The following is a 22,784-nucleotide window of genomic DNA, read 5'->3' as shown; positions in this document are numbered from 1 at the left end:
TCTTTTCCCAGGCAACTCTCAGCAAGACAAGAGGGCACAAGAGGTCTCAAGTTGTGCCAGGGGAGGTTTAGGTTGGACATTGGAAAGAATTTCTTGATGGAGAGGGTGCTCAGGCATTGGAATGGGCTGCCCAGGGAAGGGGTGGATTCTCCATCCCTGGAGATATTTCAAAAGAGCCTGGATGTGGCACTCAGTGCCATGGGCTGGGAACCACGGGGGGAGTGGAGCAAGGGTTGGACTTGATGAGCTCTGAGGTCCCTTCCAACCCAGCCAATTCTGTGATTCTATGATGTAGCAGTTATAGGATTTGCTCCTGAGAGAAAGGGAGATGGAGACACACTGATTTCAGTGCCTTGGGGGGAGGAAAAAAAGAGGAGAAAAAGTAAGTGCATAGCTTGGACTGAGTCTCTTCTGACTCCCACTTTATTTTCCAAGGCTGATCTTTAAGAGCAAGGCTTTGACCCCTGGAAGTCTTGCACAGTATTGAGTGGCTGCTGCTCAGATCTCAACTCATTAAGGAGCTGCACTTAAAGAAGTCCATTTAATTGAGTGGGAGTGCTTGAATGCATCAGCTTGCTCCTGTCCATAGATCTGTGGACAGAGAAGGTGGAGAAGCAGGGTCAGAAGTCACTTTTTCATCAGTTTGATAGTTTATACAGCCCCACAACTCCATGAGAGAGCACTGGATTAAGCTTAGTTTGGCAAAAGATGAAGCAGAACATCCCAAAAGGAGAATTAGAGAGCTGGGAAGGTTTAGGTGGGTATTCTCCTTCCATCTCAGTCTTAAGAGGACCTTGAGGTCAGCTCTGGCACTGAGGTTTAGTTGATGCTCTCAGTGGGATGAGTTCTGCTGTACTCACATCTGGGTCTTCAGATTTCTCCAGCCAGAATGTAGCACTTCCCATCTCTTTTTCAAACGAAAGTCATGGTGTTTTCATTCATCTTCCAATCTTATATTCAGCAGGGCAGAGTTTAGGGTCAGTTCTAGAGCTCTAAAATTGAAGTTTTCAGGCCAGGCCATCCCAGCAGCTGCCACGAGATGGCAGCCAGATAAGATCCTGTCTGCCATTGCTGCTGAAAGAATCAATTCTGCTGTGGATTTGGAAAGTCTTCTAAGCAGCTCTCTTTTCAAAACCCAAGTTGCATTAATATTTTACTAATTGGCATTTTAATGTCATTCAACTGCTTCTTTAAAGTAGCAGGTGTGCTCTTTACAATAATGCAGACATCAATACTAAATACAGATAAAACAGTTAAGCTGGAGAAAGAAAAGCTATAATTTAGTACCTCTTTAAGAATTTATGTTTCCTTCCCTTCTCGAGTTAACCTTTCAAAGCTGAAGCATTTTTATGGCAGTTGTAAAGAATTACACTGTAATTCTGACTTCATTCACTTGAGATATTTTTGCCATGAAGGCTCCTAAGATGAAGGAAAGCACTTGGCAGGCTTTGTAGAAGGCACCAGTTTCAGACCTCATCCCATTTCCTTGTTCAAAACAACCAGTAAGTCTTGCAGGATATATTCCTATTTTTCTTCCCAGTGGTAGGATGCTAGAAGGTGGAGACCCCATATAAAACCACTCTTAAGACTATCTCAAATCTTAACTCTTGTCTCTACCATTTTTGTTATTTATTTTTTTTCAGCTGGGGGTCTGTAACCAGCACTCCCTCCTCCTCACAACTGGCTCTGCTGCAAAAGTTGAAGAATTGTGCCTGCATTTGGGGTGACCTTTATTTTATTTTATTTTATTTTCTTCTCCTCCACTCTCTCTTTTCTGTGCCTTCGTCTTTGCTTGCACCCTGGCTGAAGGAGCAGCTGAGCTGAGAGTTTGCTGTGCTCTGACATTTGCAGCAGAAGCAGAAGAGAGAGCAGTGAGTAGGTCTAAGTTATATATTTCCCAAATTTGCCACAGAAAATGTTTGCCAGTGGAAATGGGTGATGTTAACATGAGCCTGGTAACACCTTCACAGAAAATGGAAAGTCATGAGCTATGGGATTCACCTAATAAGAATTCTTTACCTATGAAGGATTCTGGTGCTTTTTTGTTTATTACAATTAATTTTAGGGCATTACACTCAAGGGACAGCTGCTAACTTTAGCAGCATGTGCTTAGTATGATGTAATGAGTTACCCCTTTCCATTTGGGAACAAATATTGATAAATTATTGGGGAAAAGTGCCAGGCTGATAGAGCCAGCATGAAGATCATAGGATCACAGGTTGGATCAGCTGGTCCAACCCTTCTAATATTATTTTTACATGAGATGTCCAGTGCTGACTTCCAGAATCAGAGCACTATCACTGGCTGTGTAGCTGCTGTCTTCACAGAGCTCCACCAGCCTGCCAAATGTCTCTTCTTGATGAAAACTCCCCAAAATGTTGCTTGTTATTGATTGCTGTAATTTTGCAAAGAGCACTTGTGACCTTCAGGAACTGGAATGGGGCTTAACCTGTTCCACTGCAGGATTTAGCCAGGTAGGTGCTACTGGTCTGGCCTGTGTTTGAACTAATAAAATGGGGAAAAATTACCCCTGAAAACCAAATTAGCCCCATTGCCCAGGCCCTGTGTCTTTCCTGTAGCAGCAGAAAGGGGATTTAAAGGACACTGCTGGATTTCCATGGCAAAGGGGAATCCCCTGCTAGGATAAAGCTGGAATCTTATGCCATCTGATCTATCTTCCTTTTTCCCCACATTAGGGATGTTCTGGGACACATCCAGGGCAGAAAGGGACATGGCCACAATCTATAGTGTTCTCTGACAATCCTGAGCCAGGAAAAGACTCCTTGGGGGTGATCCCAGCTGGCACAGAGTCATGGCCATTTGGCTGCTTGAACTTGCAATAGGGGTGGTTCAGCCTCAGGCTCAGGCCCAGAATGGAAGGAGGTGGACAGGTGGCTTCCAGCCATGTTTCCCTTCCTCCTCCTTGTGCTCAGGGCTGTGGAGATCTACACCCTGTATTTAAAAAGGCAAAAAAAAAAAAAATAGAATTTACCTGTGTAGGGTCTCTTCTCTACATCTTGCATGTTACTGGCAACGTGGGGTTTATTGAGGAACTCTTGCAGAATGTCTGGGCTGTCCCATGCTTGGAACAGTTTGGCTGAGTCTGAATTTCTCTGTGCTGGTGGCTGTTTGTTTGCCAGGCTGCAGTTTAAAAGCTTGAGCTGCTGTTAAAGGCTCAACCCATCCTCTCCCCACTGCCAGAACAGAGCCCTTGCACCTGCCCAAGATGTCTTGGCTCAGCTTCTGCTCTTCCTCCTCAGCTGCTGGTGTTGGCTTTGAGGTTGGAGCAATATCAGGACCTGGATTTAGAGCAACCAATTCCCTTTGTCTGAGCCAGTGACCACTCCTTGGATATCCAAGATTTTCAGTTGTCCCCTCAGGTAGCTCTCCCATCTCTTTCTGGGGCAGATTTTGACTTGAGAATGTAAAATCCAACTCAAACAAGGTTCAAGACACGTTGTTTGCTACTGATTTTTTTATAATCTTTTATAGAAATGGATGGTAGCAGTGTGTATAGTTGACAGTTGCTGTTGAGCTCCTTGGAAAGGTTAATACTGAGTGGAGAAGTACAAATTGACATGAAAGTTCCTTCCTGTCTTGCAGAAGTGATGATAAAGGATAAATTACAGAAGAAAATGAAGCATTATAATTGGGGAACATTCCCCTACCACTAAGCAAGGCCAGCCATCAGCATCTGATTTGCATTTGATTCCATGCAGCAGGAAATGTTTAACTTGACAAATAGGATATTTAATACAGCAGCAGATACTTGGCAGTTTGATATTAACAACTGTGACTGATGTGATTTATCCACTGTTCTAAAAAGGGCATTACTAGGGGAGTATGATTCAGAAATTAACTCCAGTTTACCAAGAGGCCTTGACTGCCTGACCTTTTAATATCCTTCTAATGATGCCATTTACCATGCAAAGCCTCAGTCAGGTCACTCACTGCTGGATTTGTTGTAGAGGGGTCCCCTGTAGGGCAGAGATTTCTGCACATCCACATTTCTCATTGGCGTGGGAGGGACAAGCATTTTTGAAGTGGGAAAAACTCCTGGGGAAAGCCATGCTCAGGTTATTGGGAGTGGAGGAGCCTGGCAGGAGCAATTCCCTCTGCTACAGCCTCAGAGTGAACTGGCCTCACAGATCCTGCCTGATTTCTATGTGCTTTGAAATCTTCTTGAGGGTTTTGAGGCTTCTGTGTGTCCTGCACGTGGGTGGGATGAGCTTCCCTTCTGCCTGCCTCTGGGACCCTGCCATCCTGCAGCCTGGTTTCTTGTCTAGTTAGGTGAGTAAAAATCTGAATTATCAGCACAAAACAGCAGCCTGGGTGGAAGCTGAACCATGCCACAAGTTGTATGGGTTCCTGCTTCCCAAAGTATCCCAGTGTTTGATAAAGCCACGGGATGGGCTGGGGGCTTTGCTCTGTGACCACCAACACAATTCCTTCCACATGGATCCCACTCTTCCCTACTCCTTTTACTCAGTTCAGCTTTGCCTCCTACAACTGCCCTTTTTATCTGCCAAAACACCAGTTTGTAACTCAAGGCTGACTTTAATGCTAATTATTCTTCAGCTGGAAAATCCAGGTGTGCTACTTGGTGTTTGGATAATTCAGTGTGCTAGAGGCTGTACTGCAGCTGATCTCATCTCTCTACTTTTTCTCATTGCTGCTAAAAATCTGGGTAGCACAGATCCTTATTTTTATCCTTTTTTTTTTTCCCTCCAAAAAGTTATTATCCAGCAATCCACAAGGCAAGGCTGGGTTTGCACCCCAGCACGGCTGAAAACGAAGGCACAGATGTCCCTGACATTGCTTGCTGAGTTTCACCCTTGTTGTTCTGTCTTTTTTTTCTTAATTTTAATGCACCTGTATTTGTGTTTTGATGAGGTATGGGCAACAGACCTTGACCTTTGCTACAGTGACCAGCTGGCCTTGACTCAGCTCCTCTTGTACCTGACAGGTGGAAATCTGGAAGTGTCTCTGGGTTCAGAGAAAATGCTGAGCACACCTACTCAGCCCCAGGAGGTAAAAACTGTTAAGCACTGATTTGTTTAAAAATATCAATGTGTCTTGCCAGAAAAGTTGAAATCTCTCCTCAGTCTCTGTTCCACAGGAGCTGAAACTGCTCCCTTCAGATTTGAAGCCGCTGCGTTTAGATTTGATGAGGTTCTTAAGGTAAATGGGATCACGTTAGAAATTAAAGGTTCTGGATGCTTCTGGGTACCTGATTATACATCCTTTGTGATCAATAATATTGATTTGTGGTAGTAGCTAACTCCTAAATATTTCAGGTAGTTTTCAAGTTGTCCTACATTGCAGTAATTTTTACGTTGCGAGAAAAAGGAAGGAGATGAAAGCAGTGCCCTGGCTCTAGGAGTAACTTAGAAGCATCCAAAAAAAAAGCTCCTGAGTTCTGATTTGGGATCAAAAATTGGAGCTACCCCCAGCTTTGTAGTTTCAGGCACTAAAGGAGGTAAAGCAAGCAGGGCTCCACCTGCAGAAGGATCTGGACACCTAAAGCCCTCCCAGCTCTCCTTGTGTTAAACCCAAATCTTTGGAACTTTGATTTATTGCAAGGTTGCATTCATCCAACTGCTGAGTATTAATTATTCCAAGTCTGAATTATGGACATTTGAACAGGAAGAAAAACTCATTGCTCTGAAAACTCTGAAGTGGTGCCTGCCAGGGATTTTTAAGAAGGTATTTGGGTGGTGTTGTGGTATCCTTACAAATACACTGCCACAGAAGCATTGGGTACTCTACACAATTTGTTTATTATGCTGATTTCTTGAATTTTGGTGCCTCTGGACCTTGAGGCTGTCCCTCTAAAAAAAGAAGAAAACCTTTAGAAAAAGTTAAAGGATAAGAAATCCATGTATCTGTACCCACAGAGGTATTCAGCAAATGTTATTTTACACATTTGGACAGAAGATTCACACAACTCCCTTTATTTTGTACATAGAGGAGGAATGCAGCACCATTCCAAAAATGTCATGGAGCTGTAATTTAGAGGTTAATGAGCTCTTGATCTATTGTTCTTGTCAAGCAACCACTTTTAGTTGGAGAGAAGCGAATTAGATATGATTAGTCCCAGTAGTACAAGTTTTAGAAATGAAAAGTAATCAAGTAGCAACTTTTTTTAATTAAAATTCTGTCAGAATTAACATAAATTGTCACTGTATCCTTTATTTTTCTTCTTTTTGTACTTCTGAGGTTTTTATCTCGTTAAGAGTTAACCACAAAAATGCATCCTCTGGAGAAAATATCTTTAGAAAAAGAAACAAACAAACCAAGAGACAAATGCTTTTACAGCACATGATCTGTAATGAATGATTAAGTAAAACACTTTGTGTAAAATTATGATGTTAATAATGATTCTGTCCCTTTTAATTTATTACATATTCCTGCTCCTGGTAGGTTTGATTTTGATAAACTGGAGCAGCAAGTGAGTTTGTGTGGTGATTTTATTTTTAGAAATCCTTCTTTGAAAGAACAAATTTCCTAGATACTGCTGCTACTGTAATTATGTACAAAACCAATCACTCATTATAGTTAGGATACATTATCTTCTAGACAGATGAGGCTAAATAAGCAACACATTAATAATTCATCCTGCAGTTCATTATGCATGTGTATGCATGCTTTGTAGCTGAAATAAGCACCTCATCAACCTGATGCCAACCCTTAAACAATAGTTCTGTGTTATTGCAGCCACATTCAAGTTTACGCTTGTTAAACTGCTACTTGGATTATTTTATCAAGCATTCATTTATTTGTGGTCCCCCACTGCAGAGAACAGATTTTGGAAGCTCCTTTTTTCAGTTAATGACTTGAGCAACGGGTGTTATTAATTCTCAGAATATTATAAACATGATTAATTTTCAGGCAGAGATGGATTATGTAAGGATTTCAACGATGTCAGCTGAAATGAGGCAGTGTCAAAACCAAGTATCATTTTGAGAGAAAAAAAAAAAATATCCTGGAAATTATGTGCTTCAGCTCGGAGCATCCCCACCCTCAGTGAACAGTTCAGTATTCAAGGAAAACCTTGGTGTAGGAGAACACCTCTCTTCAGTTCTCCTCAATGCACCATCTCTATTCTTTTGTCCTCAGCACTAAGAAGAGTTCAGACTCAAATGCTGGATGGATTTTTTTCTCCACAGTAGGAACTCTGCTGGTGTCAGCTGTGCAGCTCCTTGGAGTCACTGGGCCTCATCTCCTCAAAGGCTTGCTGGGAAAATTATGCACACACAGAGTAGCAGAATGCTCAGTCTTGGAGAAAGCCACTTGAAACTGAGCTGGAGAAAATCTGTTTAAAAACTTTTTTATTCTCTGGTAAAAACTACTAAAAACCTGCTTTGGAATTTTGACTATTGAAAGAGCTGGCTCTACAAGGATGTTTCCAGAGGGCAGGATGGATTCAGAGGGTCCAGTTAGAAAGATTTCATTGGGCTCAGTTGCAAATGAAGCTGTGAAAATATCAAAATGTGGTTCATTGAGAGTGATTCTGTAGACCTGAGCTCTGACATCAGGTTTAGGTCAAGTGTGAGCTGAGGATTTTATTTTCCTCTCTGGAAAAAAATGTGATGATCAGGAATTCCTCCTAAATTGAGTCTTTCTCCACACTTCCATGAATTCACTGAGAAGAAGCCACTTAAATAGTAAATTGTTGGGTTCTGGTGTAAATCCATAAGAAAATAAAGAATCTGGTGTTTTTTTCTCTAGCTTTCCCTGATGAGCAACTGGTGTGCAGTAGCAAGCAGTCAACTGAGGCACTCCAGCCTTTCACTCATCTCCTATAATGTTCTCCTCCAGATGTGTAAAGCTCATGGTGTTGGATTTGACCTCCAGGTATGAGCAGGAAAGATGAGAAAATGTGATACTCACTCTGCATAATTTTTGTATGTAAATTCTAATAAGGTGAAACCACTTAACACAATATGAAGTGTTCTGTTTGCCAGAATGTAATGTTTTAAGTGCTCTGTTAAAAACACAGCAAGGGGTTTCTCTACAGTTCTGCTGAAAAGGACCTGGTATCAATCAGAACTGACTTTATTTTAAATTGTTTTCATGACACAATTTAACATAATTTTCTCTAGTAATGATTGTTAATAATATTATAGTAATAATATATTATGTTAATAATATAATAATAATATATAATAATAATTATAATAATAATATATTATGTTAATATATTATGTTAATAATGATTGTTAATAACTGTAAAAAAACAAAATGCAGAAGGGTTTAGAAGATGTTACATGAGACAGAACAGCAGAGATTTCACATCCTAGGGCACTGGGCTTCACTGGGATATTGCAGAGTTTTCTGTCTTTTCTCAGTATAAACCTTGCCCAGAGATGGCACCTGCTCATGAGACCTCTGCCAGTGACACCCAAGAAGTATCACTTGGTGCATCTAAAAATCAAACCAAGTTTTGCTGATGACCAAACTGTCAGCACTATCAGGCCTGTGATGAACCAGAGATGAACCAGAGCAGAAGTTTAATCAAAATTCCTGGTTGATGTGTACCTAAGATGAAGTGTTAACCTGAAGGACAGGAAAACCTAAGCATATTTTCACTGTCTTTCAATGTAAGTATGTGTAATGCTTTTAGGAGTTAACCTGGATAAAAACACCTCTGCAAGGAGATAATTTTTAAGATACTTAGGATCACTGCTTTGGAACAAAAATCCTTGGTACTGACTAGGCTCTGCCTATACCCTATATATGCTATTTACATAAAGTTAATGCATTATAGTTTCTACAATAAGAGCAATAATGAGCTGACATTAAGCAATAATCCATTACACACAAGTCAGAATAAATCTTAGATGTAGCTGTGCACTTACTATCCCTGTGTACAGGGACACATTTATTATAATTGTCACCGTTTTAGGTCTGGTTGGAGTAACTTTGTCTTTTTATTTACCAGGAAAAACAGGGAACAGTTTTTCTACTGTATGAAGATCAGAAACGATCCAGGCTGGGAATGCTGTAAGTGTCCAACCTCAGTTCCACAGCCTCATCAGGAGCTGGGAACACACTTGATCTGAAGAGCAGACACCTCAGCCTGGGCTCTGACAAAGGCCACCAAAGAAAGGGACTGTCTCACCACCCCACACTCCCATCCACAGGCTGCCAGTGACTGTTCAGAGGATGTATAATGACTTCTTGGAAAATTGGCCTTTTGAAAAGTTTCAGGGAGGCCTTAAGAATTTTAGTAATAAAATAAAATAAAAAAAAAGTAGAGGAATCTGCTTAGATCAAAGCCTGACTGCAGAGTACTGCAGTCAGCTTCCAAAGAGCTGGAGTCACTGTCACCAGCCACCTCGCTGTGGGGGCACAGGGATTAGCACAGGGGCTCTGTAGATGATGAAAAGAAGGTTGGAGTTTAATCCCTTTTCATGTTGTTCTTCACAAAAGTGAGCAATGGTAGTCAGGCAGCAGCAGAGCAGTTCAGTAATTCTTTTGACCTACAGACTTCTACTTAGGAAGTCTAAGAATGCATAATCTGCATAAATTTACACTGATTGAGAAACCTCACTGGTAAACTTCAGTGCTGAAACAGGAAATCAGGAGTGAAGGGCTGAAACAGTCTGTTCTCAGCCTGTTCTGTACTCCTTTTGATGCTGCAGCTATTTCATTAATGGCCTGGATAAGAAAACAGCCTCCTTGAGTGTTGAATGTGATTGCAGGAAGAGAATTCAAAATGATCTCAGCAAATTGAAGAGGCAATCTGAAAAACAGAATTTTGTTCAGTTGGAACCAGGTGCAAGAATTTAGACAGCAAAACACCTGGATTTGCAGACAAGTTACAAACTGGCTGCAAGTCACAATGTCATGATCTTCTTGAAGCTAAGCAGGGTTACATGGGAGATATTGTGAAGTAATAGTAAGTGAAGTAATCTTTCTGTTCTACTCAGAAGGGAGGCCATGAAAATGTTCAGGGTTCTGGAAAGCATGAGGCAGAGTGAGAGCTGCTGAGAGAAAGAAAAAAAGAAAATACAGCAAAGTCCTGGTCTAGTCCATAGAAAGCTTCTGTGGAAAGTAAAAAAATCTGATTATCTTTTGTAGTAGGACCAGAATAAATGAACTTAACTTGCAGCAGGAAAGATTCATGTTTAGCATAAGGAAAATTTCTAATAGCAAAGGAAGAACTAATGAGATTCTTTGGTGCAGTTGTCATTGACTGGTTAGTAACAGATTAGGCAAACCTCTGTCAGGGTGATGTAAGTAGCATTGATCCTGCCCTAGCACAGAGAATGAGCTAAATGAATCCTAAAGATTGTTTCTAGGGCTGTGCTGCTTGCAGCCTGTACTGAGCTGCTTGGGGGTGAAGCTGTTGGTAGAATGCAAGGGAGTCAGATTGGTTTAAATATGAATTCCTGTTGCCTGCTGCAGCCACAACACAGGCAGAATAAAAGATTGAGTTGTAAGATAAATTTGGAAGAAAAGCACTAAAGAACAGTTTGTAAACTATCTACAGGAGCCATTAAAAAAAGGTATTTAAGCATCTGAAAGGGTTCCATAAGCCACTCAATTTCTAACAGCCATGTTGGAAGGTTCTTTACTTCCCTGACCTCAGCTTGGGGTCCTCCTTGTCTGGTCCTTTTACACCTCTGCAGAAATTGATGCAGCTCAGTACAGAAAGGTTTCTTTTATTGGATTGGTTTTCTGTGAGGATGGAATCAGCCCACTGAGGGGTGTCTGGGGAGCATGAGAGTTGTGCAGGATAGATGGGGAGGAACTGAGGAGAGGAGAAGGATCTTCCCAGGGTCAGTGATGTGTTGGCCTGGCTTGCCCTTGGTGCTGTCCCTTGGGAAATGGAGCCCTTGCAGCACAGGTTCTGCATCCTACCTACATTTTTACTGAATCCTTTGGAAGAATACATCAGAAATTGCTCTCCTGGTAGGAAACACAGTAACACCACCAATTTCCCAGCAGGAATTGGCAGGCATACTGGATAGCATCAGAGTACTCTCAAATACATTTGCCATATATTCTGTTCCCAAATCCATCAGATTTTCAATGCAATTCTGTTATCTTAGTTTGGAAATACGTTCAAGAATAGTTTGAGCTTATAAAAAAATTTATTCACTGAAACACATTAAACTTCTATGTAAATTATCATCCAGTTTACTCCACTGGAGATGTGCTGTCAGTTCCAGTCAGAAACTGAAGCTCAGTTCCTTCCTCAGAGTCTGTGAGACTCTGGGTGTTGAGTCTGTATTTGCCACTGAGAAACCAAAACCTCAGGAGCTACAGCAACCCAAGAAATGCTGATAGTGCTGAAATGTCTCTTTCAGATGTCTTTCACAAATTGTAGGCAGAAGCAACAGCTCTTGTGAACTAATCTGAGTGTTCTCCTGCCTCAGCCCTAACTCAACAGCAGCCTTTTTCTTGGAATAGCTGAAACCTCACTGCTTACTTCTGCCCAGTTGATTAATACAAATTATTTATTGCACAAATCCTTTCTGTTGACAAGTTAAAATGGAGCCTCATCTTTCATATCTCCCTGAAGATTGCCACCTTGTGAGATTGAAAATACTCATTAAATTCCATCACCAGACAGGCACAAATGAGAGGGGGATTGTTTTTAAGCATGTGAAGGGAATCATTGGTAAACTCATTTGTTTGGATATCATTAACAGAACAATCGGAGAGGATCTCCAGGGGGTCCTCCTGACCTTTGCTCGCAGTCTCTTCATCATCCATCAAGAAATATCAGCACCTAATATGCAAGGCGAGACCAATTTTAAGGTGAGGTGTTAATTAACTAACGATCCTGGTTAATTTCTGCACAAGGGCTGAAAATACCTCATGCTGTATCATAAACAAGTGCTAAACCATTCCTTTTTTATCGTTAGCAGGACGTGTTTTACAGTGTCTAGGTCAATATAGTAAGTCTCCCAATGAACCTGTTAGTTAAATTTAAGTTGGAAACTTTTCCTTTGAAAAGAGACATAATTCAGTGTGAAATGATTTGCAGTGTAATGCTCCTGGTTGTCCTTTGGAAGAGCAAAGAGCTGTTGGCACTGCCTCAGACAGCTCTGCCACAATTGTCTTTTATTTTAAAAGGGGTAGGAAGCTTCAATTAGAAACAAACTTTTCTCAGTTGATAATAGCTCCTGAGATTATTAATGCTGATTTCTTTTCAGCAGGCAGCCACCCAGTCCTTAATCCATTACTTCACAGCTTTCACCCTGCCATCAGTTTCACAAAGTCAGTTTTGCTCCCAGTTTTCTCTGCTCTTTCCATCTGCTGGCAGAGCCCATCCCTGCCTGCCAGAGGCTGCTCTGGGGTGGGCTGGGGGGCTTGCCAGGCTGGGAAGGGTCCCCCAGGAGCACCCACCTTTCCTCTTTTCTCCTGACCCTGCTGGCAAAAAAAAAAAAGAGTAAAGCAATAATGAATCCAGCCCCCTGCCCTGGAACAAGCACTCATTACAATGCTGCTTTTGGATGCCAGAGAAAAGAAAAAGAAAAACAAAAAAAAAAAGAGAAAAGCTGAATTTTCCAGAGGGAGTTCTTGTGCTAAACTCTATCACCTTTTTTTTTTTTTTTTTTTTCTAAAAAGTTGCCAAGATCCTGTTGTGTAAGGAAGGTGAAGGGGAGCACTGTGTTAAGGATTTGTGCCTTAAATCACATAATTTACACCAGATTCCACCCAGTGTTAACACTGACTGTATTTTCCTGACCAGCAAAGTGTGAAATGACAGCTTTAGAGAAGATAGAATTAAATTCCAACATCTGACAGAATAAACCAACAACCCCTCCTCCCCAAATCCTTCTTTTCAATATAAGGGAGTGAAAACCAACCACTGAAGAAAATTATAGAAGGGAACTCCTCTTCCTAGTGAGTTAACAATGATTTACAGATATGAAATAGAAACACCTGGTAGTTAATTAGAAGTACAAATTGCAACGAATTAGGGTTTTTTGTTTTATTTTACCTACCTGAGATTTGTACATATTCACTAATAATTCCACCAACTGTCCCCAAAGTAACAGTAAATTTAATTGGTGCATCATGTCCTGTGTAACACTGGTTACCTTCTCAAGGCAAACACTACCAGCTGTGCATTTTGGCTGCTCCATTTCATTATAATGCCCATTAAATAACTTGTATTCCTTGAATCTGTTACAGATGGCAATTCAAGATATTGAAGCAATTCTAGGAATTACAGCAGAAAACAAATTGAAATTGGAAGAAGAGCAACCTTCAAAAGCAGATGCTTGGGAAGAATAGTTAACAGAAAATGTTTAAGTGCTTTATTCTTTATGTTTCTGTAAGTGCTTTCTCATCTGTAAGAACAGGTTTGGTTTTCCTTCTGCCTTGGCACGTGAAGGAATATTAACTGAGACAGTTTCTGAGTGAGGTGTTTGGAACAGCCCTTCTTTCACAAAAATAAGACAGTTGAAAAGCAGAGGATCATAATAAATCCTCCTGATGTTCATGCTCTCATTCCTGAATCACACTGATTTGAAATCTTACTAATCAAGCAAAGAGAGATCATGGTGCTTTTGTCACTAAATTAGACCAGGAGATGATGTTTTATTGAAGAGTCCTGTGATCCTGAATTTCCTCTCAAACCTCCTGTCCTCTAAAATAGAAATTCTGAGAGGTCCATTAGAATTTGCACTGGGGTTCCCAGTACCCCATGGCTTTTGCAGACCTGTCAGTCAGATTCTGTGTGACTTTTTTTGTCAGAATTGCTGTGCAGTGGTATGTTAAAAGCCAAGACTTATTTTTGGAAAATTATCTTTGCTCTTCAAATCTCTCATCCCAACACATGACACATTCTGAATGTTACTACAGAAGAGCTCATCTTCTCCACTGGATGGGCACTACTGCCCCAAGCCTGGCAAGTATTTTTGAGGTTCCTTCCCAAAAAGCTCAGGCAAAACCAGTTTTTAAGACAAATAATGTGACCAAGCAGCTGCAGCAGCTCAGTGCCCAGTTTCCCAGTGCCCAAGTCTTTGCTCTGTTAGCTTCAAATATTATCTTTGGTGTTAGCCTTTTGCTCTTCTACTTTGTTCACAGAAGTAATTAATTGCTGATGAGAATATCTGCATAAATGCTGATCCTGGTTTCAATTAAAAGTCTAAAATAAATTTTTTGTTTAATTCTTCTTTGCTTGGTTTTGTTCCTTTCTTCCACACAACCTCAATACAATATTGGTTTTGGACATACCAGAGCCCACACATGGTTTTCTGCAGTAAAATTTACCCACTGAGTGAACTTCCTGGAAGTTTCTATAGTTAGAAATGAAGTTAACACAAGTATTTTTGGTTGTGGTTGGCACAACAATGATTTTGCCAACAAATAATATCTCAAAAAGGAAATTACCAGGTTCTTCCAACAAAATGAGATCTATTTGGTAGTTTGATAGTTGGGTCAGTAGAAGCAGGATGCACAGCAGTGTCAGCTGAGGAGTCAGTTTCTGAAGGGTTAAGGAAAATTAAGCTTTAATCCAAGCCAGAACAACATAAGGTCTGAGAGGCTCATTAGTTCACTGGCACTTCCTATAGACTGCAGTGTCCTAGGAGTAAATGAAACCTGCACTTCCTTCTGTCTTTGTTCTGGTCTGACAAAAGAAAACTGTACCTGTTTTTTTGCAGGACCAAGGGATCTGAAAGTCCCCATGGTGAGAGAGATTTCTCAGCCTGTGCAAAGTGTGATATGTATTTTGAGGGAAAAAAGTTTTTAATTACTATTAACACTTCTGAGCCTTGAGTTGACAGAAGGATTCAAACTGCTTTGCAGTCTCTCACATTCAAGTCCCATGCTGCTGGTGCCAAAAATGGATTTTTTTAGCAATAGAGAAGCTATGAAATGGAATTATAATCTTTAAAAGCTTAAAAAAAAGTCAAAATAGTCATGATTCCCCTGTTCACACAACTGGATGATTCCCTCTCACTAAAGGGATAACAGAGTTCTTGAACTATAGCTTGAATTTCCAAACTTGATCTAGACTGGGAAGAAAACAGAACGAGTGGGAAGATAAAAGGTGGCTGCTCAGCAGAAATTTCCAAAGAATTCTGCAGCTAAGTACAGCCAAAACCCAAGCTGGTTCCCCAGCTGCAGAGTGTGGAGGAAGGAGGGGAGGGACAACTAAAACAAAGGTTTTCTGCTCCTGATGGGCCGAAGATGCAAGTGAAGGACATGTGCTACCTACCCACTTCAAGTGATTCTCCCAAGAGAACATTACCTGGAGCTGATATTAGAAACCAGGTCCCTCCTTTTAGAGATTTGCATTTAAGGCCCTGAAAAAAAAAAAAAAAAAAAGAAAAAAAAAAAGAAAAAAAGCTTTCAGCCCAAGTTTGCACATTTATAATGACAATGCTGAGCACAGAGCAAAAAATTCATCATCAAAACCACTTCCACTGTTGTGTGAAATGGAAGTATTCAGTATTCACCTGACCTGTTTCCTGAAAGATCTCTGATACCTCATTCAAATGGATGCTTCAGGAGAATTTATGACCTTCCCTGTAGGTCAAGGTAACAAATCCCTGGAATTTTAAGCCTCAACATTTCACAGTGGTTACCTAACATCACTTCCCATCTAACAAATCACCTACTGCAGATCTGAGGTGCTCCCTCTTACAGCCCACAGATCCTCTGTATTTCATTTTAGAGGACAGATTTTGCTATAGCAACCAGGCACTAAAGATCAGGTACTCCACTGGCAGCCTTCATGAACATTCATACATTATCTTGACTGTTTTTTAGCTTCATCACAAAGATGTGCATTTCAGGGCACTGTTCTGATGTAAACATGATCAGACTGTACCAGAATCCAGCGAGCAGAAACCCAATTGTACAACAAAATAGTGAAGATATTTGGATGAATGCTTCATAATACATCCAGCCTTATCTTGAAAATATTTGGTGGTGTTATGTCCACTTTCTAGGAGACAATTTTGACCATAAAAATTAACAGCAGAGTATCACTGTCAAGGTGTAATACAACAGTGGTGAGCCACAATATCATTCCAACTTTTCTGTCCTCAGTCACTGTTGCCACTGATATAGATATTAAAGCTAACTATATGCTCTATTAATTATAGCAATGTGAACTTAAGTCAAATTTGTTATGATGATTAATAATTACTGGTTCCACACACATGTATTACAATACAGGGAATAAACAGAGTACATTGTTGGGTACTGACTGATTAATTAGCACATTTATACTACATAGCTCAATGGTTTAAGATTGCTGAGTTTGAGATATTGTTTGCAATTATTAAAAGGAAAAAAATATCTTCACATTTTTCAGTTTACTCTTTTTTTTTTTTTTTCCCAAATAGAATGTTTAATGCTTCAAAACCATGGCCTTTATTTAGAAAAAAAACAATCCAATGGCGCATTGCTTACTATTTTTAAATATTTCTCTTCAAAGGGGCCCAACGCTTTCAAAGGACGGATTTTTAACCAGACATCACCGCGATGTCACCCAGTAAAACCAACAACCCAGTTTAACACTTTTTTAACGTGAGCCCTCACGAACCCGGCGGATGCCGCAGCTCAGCACCGCGCCAAGGACACACACGGGGGTGCGGGAAACAAAACCCTTTATAAAAACCTTAACTGACTAATTTTTTAATACGATTTTCTCAATTGCCGTGACCAGCAGGACCCCTCCTTAGGGATCACCGGGCCCATCCCTTGGCTTGTACCGGGCAGGTACCACAGCGGAGCCGCCTCACTTCACCTCAGCACCGCGGGGCTCCGGTGCTGCCCTTCCCGCCTCTCCACGGACCCGGACCCGGACCCGGACCCGGACCCGGACCCGGACCCGGACCCGGACCCGGACCCGGACCCTCCCCTCAGAGACCCGCACGCACCCCACCGTCCCCCGCACCCCCTGAGGAAGCACCAACCCCGCACCTGCCCCAGCTGAGGTGACCCCTCCGCCGCCACCGCCCCTTCCCGCCCTCCGGCGCAGGCGCTGAGGCGGCGCAGGCGCGGCGGCCGTAGCCGTGGGGAGGGAAGGAGGGAGGGAAGGGGACGGTCCCGCGGGATGCGGGCGCTGAGGCGGCTGCACGAAGCAGCCGTGGGGCTTCTGCTGCTGGGTAGGGGAACGGCGTTGTCATCGCGTCCCGCCGCTTCGGAGGTGCTGAGCCAGCACTTGCGGCAGCGCGGCTTACCCCACTGGACCTCGTACTGCGTCAAGTACAGCGCTGTCCGCAACGACCAGTTCGGGCTCTCCCACTTCAACTGGCGGGTGAACGGCGCCAATTACCACATCCTGCGCACCGGCTGCTTCCCCTTCATCAAATACCACTGCTCCCGCGCCGCCCCGCAGGACCTGGCGCTGCAGAACGCCGCGTTCACCGCTCTCAAGGTCCTCAACGCGGGTGAGTCGCGTCCCGGGCCGGCCCTGCGGCCTCACCTCGCTCTGAGGCGGCCGCTCAGGCGCTTCCCTTCGGCTCCCGGCGGGCGGAGTGAGGCTGCCCGGGTAGGAGGGCCGAGTGCGGGAAGGGGGTGAGGGAAAAGCGGGAGTTGCGTCCCTTGGTGCGGGGATGAGGGGGGGGGAGGTTTGAGCGGGAGCTGGAGAGTGCCCGTGGCTGCTGGCAGCGCCTCAGAGCTCCGCTCCCCCTGAGGTAAATCGCTTGGGGCGGGCGGAGAAAAGGGAACGGGCGCGGAGGGTTGTGAGGGGACAGCGCTGGAAATCGATGCTCTGCAGGCTTGTCACCGAGTCCCTGCCTCTGTCCGGCTGGGAGAGAGTAAAAAAAAAAAAAAAAAAAATTAAACCGCCTTAAAGCAAACGCCGGGAGCGGTTGTGGTGGGACACCGGTTGGTGTGGGTGATTTTCTATTTAAAATTCTATGCTCTGTTATCGTGGATGGGATTCTGTCTTCTAAACAACTGCATGGGTGGTAGGTGAAGCGAAAGTTTTGTTTCTTAGGTAGTGCCTGGGCTAATTTTTTGCATCTCGCATACTGGCAGTGTCTGATGTAGTGAAGACTGGAAACACGTTTGATCCTAAAGTGCTGCTGCAGTATAAATGCTCACAAAAATCTCTATTTATACGATATTAACGTGCAAGTGGGTGTAGAAAAGGTTTGAAATATATTGTTATTCAAAACTGGGTGTTTGGAAGCAACACATTTAAATGGCAACATCTGCATACCTAATTTCATCACTTTTTGAGTTATTTAAAAAAAAAAAAATCTCATTTGCTTTCAAAGTCTTGAGTGACTCTTTACAAAACACATCTGCTAGTCTTCATTTTCTTGACCTTTCCCGTTGACATAGTGAGAAATTGTCATCACAAAGATTTATTCCCTAATAATAACCTTAAGTATGATTTTATTTTCTCCAGCTTTCTTGCATCTACCTTGCATGTTTTGTGTTTAAATCCTTAGTAAACGTGTCTAAAAAGTTTCTTTATCACTTCCATCTTCTTCTGAGACTCTAGCTGAAGCACTTGGGTAACTTTCAGCATGTTAAATTCAGTGTTCCTGTACCTCACTCATCTGAGGGCCTCAATCTGTCTCTTATTAAGTAAATATTAATTATCCCCCTATAATAAGTAAAATACTGTCATCTGCAATAACTCGGCAGTGCTGTAAATGGTGGCACCTTTTATATATACACCTTTCCACTCCTTCCAGTTTCTTTGGAGCTGGAATTCTTTACTACTGACCAGATTTTTCCCAAGAGCAGCTTCATCTTGATCTGTGAGGTCGCTGCCTCTTTTCCTTCCAACCTCTATTCTCATCCATAAGCAAACTCTGAATGTAGATGTCCAGGGAGATGTTTTTTTAGTGTTTGGATATTTTTTTTTTTTTTTCTGAATCATTAGAAAGCAGGCTGTATGCATGATCATGCTTCACTTCCTTCATATTGCTATCCTGTTTTTTTTTATTAATTCCCATGAATTGCTGCTTTTCTTACGCTGCTTTCTGAATCTTGTGTGCTTGATAGGCAAGAAGGGTGTTACATACCTATAGCTTCTTGTCAGCATTTCAGGAAAGGCAGAACATTAATAAGGCAGCTTTTATGGGAATGCTTTTCCTCTTCATTTCATTTTGGAGTCATTATTCTTCACTATTAATAGGCCGTTTTAATTGTCCTGCCTTGCTGTCTTTGTATGTAACATGTTTTTGTCTCTTTGTAGGCATCCCAACTTTACTGTATGGAATTGGCTCCTGGTTCTTTGTCAGTGTCACAGAGACTGTTCATACGAGTCATGGCCCAGTTACTATTTATTTTCTAAATAAAGAAGATGAAGGAGCAATGTACTGAAATCATGCCCTCCAGTACCTCTCGGTGGGTTTCTGTGTTACAGCTGCTACAAATATCTACTCCCTTTGACTAAAAAGGGCTGAAGGCAACTGTTTGTTTTCCACAGTGCATTCTTTTACTTAACACACTGTCTCCAGGAAGCTTGATGGACTTGTTGGCCATAAGAGATTTATTTTTGCAGAAGTCAGTTAAGTTGAAAAAGTATAAGCTTTGGGAGGCTTAATATTTGTAAGGGTATTAGAATTTACAGAAGTTGGTGGCTAGTTCTGCTGAAAAACTTGTGATAATTTAATGAGAGACACCTGCCAACTTAGAGAACTGAATTGTAGCATGCAGGCAAGGAAAGCAGATGTTTTCAGAATGAAAAGATGAAGCTGCTTAGGTTTAGACTCTGACTTGCTGTGTCACCATGCATTAATTGTCACAGTTGCAAAGTGTGTGTGAAATGAATCCATGGCACTGACTGTTCACAAGTGCCTTGAAGACTCTTTGGAAAAACACCACCCCAAGAAGTTAAAAATGGCTGTATCGTGTTTCTTCACTTGATATTTAAATAAAACATCTAAATTATGGCTTATACTTGTATGGTTTGCAGTTCTTGAACTCTTGGGTTTTTTTTTTCCATGTTGATCTGTGAGGTCACTGCCTCTTTTCCTTCCAACCTCTGTTCTCATCCATAAGCAAACTCTGAATGTAGATGTCCAGGGAGATGTTTTTTTAGTGTTTGGATATATTTTTTTTTTACCTTATACTTGTATGGTTTGCAGTTCTTGAACTCTTGTTTTTTTCTAATTGCTTTGTAGGTAAGTAACAAAAACTAAGTAATCTGTTCAGTCCTCTTTGCTAGCTTACAAATTACTGATGTTTTTAATTAGTAGAGGAGGATGAAACACTTCCCTCGTTTTTTTTGACCCAAAATAACTGGTTTTCCTGCTGTAACTGAGCACAGCTGTAAAAGGCACATACAATGATGAAATTACTTCAATTCAGTTGAAAACCTGGGCAAAGAAAAAGCTATTAGAGAGTTGTTTGGAGACTGGAAATATGGAATTATTAGATAGTAAATTCAAACAACAGAGCACCAGTAATATATCCTGTACAGTTTTAGTGCCAACAAATAATGCTATTTCAGATCCCATCTCTGGTGATGGAAGTTGATTATTTTGGTTTTCCTAAGTAGGAAGATAAATGCAGAATGGGTAGGTGCTGGTTTTGGAGGGTAATCATCATTCCCAAATAAATGATTATCAAGCTATGACTACAGTATAATTTCATTTAACTACTTTTTTACTTAATTCCAGATAATGGAACTCTTTCCCACTTAATGAAGCAGTACATGTGTTGTTTTTTTTAAAAAGCAACACTAAATAACACTTTAATCAGAGAAGCACTTGTGCCATTCTATTTAATTTTGGAGGATAGTCTTGACACAAGTTAAATGGGTCTCAAAGATGAAGTAATGATATTACAAGAAGCCTCATTAATAATAAAAATTACTGTTAGCATTTTTGTAGAACTGCTTTTCACTGTATTGGCTCAAGTTAAATAACTGCAGCTCATAAGTTTCAAGTCAAATACTGCTCATTCATTGCCACGGATCTCATCAATATCTTGCTGTAAAGGTTTAGTCTCAATGCAAGGCTGATAAAATGGTTTTTAATTACCAGACTATAAATACAGCTCTTCATTGGAGTTGCACCTCCACTCACTGCAGCTTGTTTGATTTCTGATAATGTGTACTGCTGACTTTGCTTACCTGTTTTTCAATAAATGCAGGCAACATGACTCCTTGTCCATACAGTGATGGGCAAGTCTCCTTAGAGAACATCTTTGACAAACTACCCTATTGATTACTGCAATTCTGTGCTGCTTGCAGCATTAAATAGAGACTTGATTTCTTGTTCAATGATCTCACTGTGTAACAATTAAGCAAATGTAATATTTTCTTGTATTACATGAAAATCAATAGACCCCTTGCTCTTATGAAGTTGATCATGCTAAAGGATGAACTAGAAGATGGCTGAGGGCAAAGTGCAAATATAGTATAATTCATTTGTTTCATTAAGGCTTCTGTGTGATGGGTGAGAGCACTTGGGAGGGAAAATATGCTATTTATAAAGGATAAGGCTTGAATTACTGAATCAAGACAAAAATAACTCTTGAGTATCAATACAAACCTACTTGCTTGTAGGTTTTTACCCAAGGTAAAATACTTCATCTGCCTTCTGTTCTTTTTTTACTATGAATACCTACTAAGTATCTCTTCTTACCACTTACCTGAAGTTTTGGCCTGAATGACAGATGGAAATGGCCAAAAATCCAAGGAGTTTCATGTCATCTTGTCTCACCAATCTCTTTAGGGCTTGGAGAGTATGGGAATGGTGAGTGAGGAGAAGCACCCAGTGTGTAGTTCTTACCTGAAGCTTTGCTATTTTACTTCATCCCCATCACCATCATCTCTTGCTTTGTAGCTGTTGGCTCCTCAAGGGACAATCCAGCTGGGGTTTCCTGTGATGATGAAGTCTGAATGCTTGACCCAAAGATGGTCCCTGAAGTGGGCTTTAGAGATGTGCTCTGAGCAGTTTAATTGTTCAGAGGTGCATTATTTCCATGGGTAGCACCTACTTGTCTACAAGGTCCTTTGGGGTTTTGTAAACCCATTGCTTTGAAAGACAAACTTGTAGGGAACTTAATTCCTCTGGTCCAGAATAATTTATTTTATTAATTAGCAGCTTTTTAAATGTTTGTTGCACTATGTGTATGTTGCATGTGCAACATATGCTACTATTGACTCATAATTTTTTTATAGATGATGGAACTACAGAGTGACCCTTCTAACTTCTTCTGGATTTGACCTGCACCATTTCCATTTGAAATAAAGTGTAGTTTATCTTGCCTTAATTATCTCTTTTTACTGTATTCAAGGATGATGCTTAAATGAGAGATGACATAAAAAGGCAGAGAGCTTTGTTTCACCTTGCTTAACCACTGCTTCAGCTAAATGAAACCTCAGTGTAAACCCAGAGGATCAGGTAGCTACTTCTTGTAGCAGCCTTTTTAAACAGTAATGACTATTGGGGGGATCTCAACCTAAACAGGCTCTTAGCATTACATCTTACCTAGGTCAATGGTCTCAGGTAGCTGAGTTAAACTGTGTTACTGTAAATTAATGGAAAATGTAACTGTGCTTTGCTGAAAGATCAATGTCCAATAAAGGCTGCACAATCAAATCTTGTTGCAATGATTGAGGCCCTTAATTGCCTTTCAAAGATAAGGTGGTAATCAACATAGGTTTAACTGATCTTTTTTACCAGTTCAATTACATGCTAATGACTACAGCCAAGTCAAGATCTTTAACTACTTATACTTATTAAATCTTACGTTTGTTGTGAAAAATTACTTAAGCCTCACAATCGATAAAACCCAGGTCTTAATTACAATATTTCACTTTTATACCTTTTTGTATGGTTGATGAATGTTGCACTGGAGACTGTGGAGCACTAATGGGCATACCCAAG

The 22,784-nt window shown here is 41.2% G+C and overlaps 2 protein-coding genes and 1 long non-coding RNA gene across 5 annotated transcripts in view; 2 read left to right on the top strand and 1 right to left on the bottom strand.

Moving 5' to 3' along the window:
- Nucleotides 1-14,141, top strand: part of IQCH (IQ motif containing H) — a 67,667-nt gene extending 53,526 nt beyond the window's left edge. For both annotated transcript variants that reach the window (XM_071754123.1, XM_071754122.1), the window contains 5 exons: nucleotides 4,894-5,031; nucleotides 7,732-7,857; nucleotides 8,945-9,006; nucleotides 11,664-11,772; nucleotides 13,156-14,141. In XM_071754123.1, coding sequence (XP_071610224.1) covers nucleotides 4,894-5,031; nucleotides 7,732-7,857; nucleotides 8,945-9,006; nucleotides 11,664-11,772; nucleotides 13,156-13,257 — 537 coding nt within the window. In that variant the 3' untranslated portion in view covers nucleotides 13,258-14,141. The remainder of the gene's footprint in view (nucleotides 1-4,893; nucleotides 5,032-7,731; nucleotides 7,858-8,944; nucleotides 9,007-11,663; nucleotides 11,773-13,155) is intronic.
- On the bottom strand, nucleotides 1,716-17,016 carry LOC139800725 (uncharacterized). Of its 2 annotated transcripts, none has more exons than XR_011727894.1 (3): nucleotides 16,903-17,016; nucleotides 15,221-15,275; nucleotides 1,716-2,952 (listed from the first exon to the last, which is right to left on the bottom strand). It is a non-coding gene; the product is annotated as an uncharacterized lncRNA (long non-coding RNA). The 2 variants fall into 2 exon arrangements; XR_011727893.1 differs by lacking the exon at nucleotides 1,716-2,952 and adding an exon at nucleotides 10,840-11,743.
- A 19-nt stretch (nucleotides 17,017-17,035) lies between these two features.
- Nucleotides 17,036-19,845, top strand: C11H15orf61 (chromosome 11 C15orf61 homolog). Its single transcript, XM_071754128.1, has 2 exons — nucleotides 17,036-17,372; nucleotides 19,139-19,845. Exons 1-2 carry the CDS (start codon nucleotides 17,036-17,038, stop codon nucleotides 19,264-19,266), a joined length of 465 nt encoding a protein of 154 aa, XP_071610229.1. The 3' UTR covers nucleotides 19,267-19,845.
- Nucleotides 19,846-22,784: the final 2,939 nt, after the last annotated feature.

This window comes from Heliangelus exortis, chromosome 11 (assembly GCF_036169615.1).
Source record: "Heliangelus exortis chromosome 11, bHelExo1.hap1, whole genome shotgun sequence".
In the NCBI taxonomy this organism is placed as follows: domain Eukaryota; kingdom Metazoa; phylum Chordata; class Aves; order Apodiformes; family Trochilidae; genus Heliangelus; species Heliangelus exortis.
The sequence above is the reverse complement of the archived record's forward strand: the minus strand, read 5'-3'. Positions and strand labels throughout refer to the sequence as shown.

Bases quoted from the DNA above. Each gene is read 5' to 3' on its own strand.
- C11H15orf61 (XM_071754128.1), top strand. From the start codon at position 17,036: ATGCGGGCGCTGAGGCGGCTGCACGAAGCAGCCGTGGGGCTTCTGCTG. The intron at 17,373-19,138 runs GTGAGTCGCGTC...GTCTCTTTGTAG, and splicing joins TCTCAAGGTCCTCAACGCGG to GCATCCCAACTTTACTGTAT.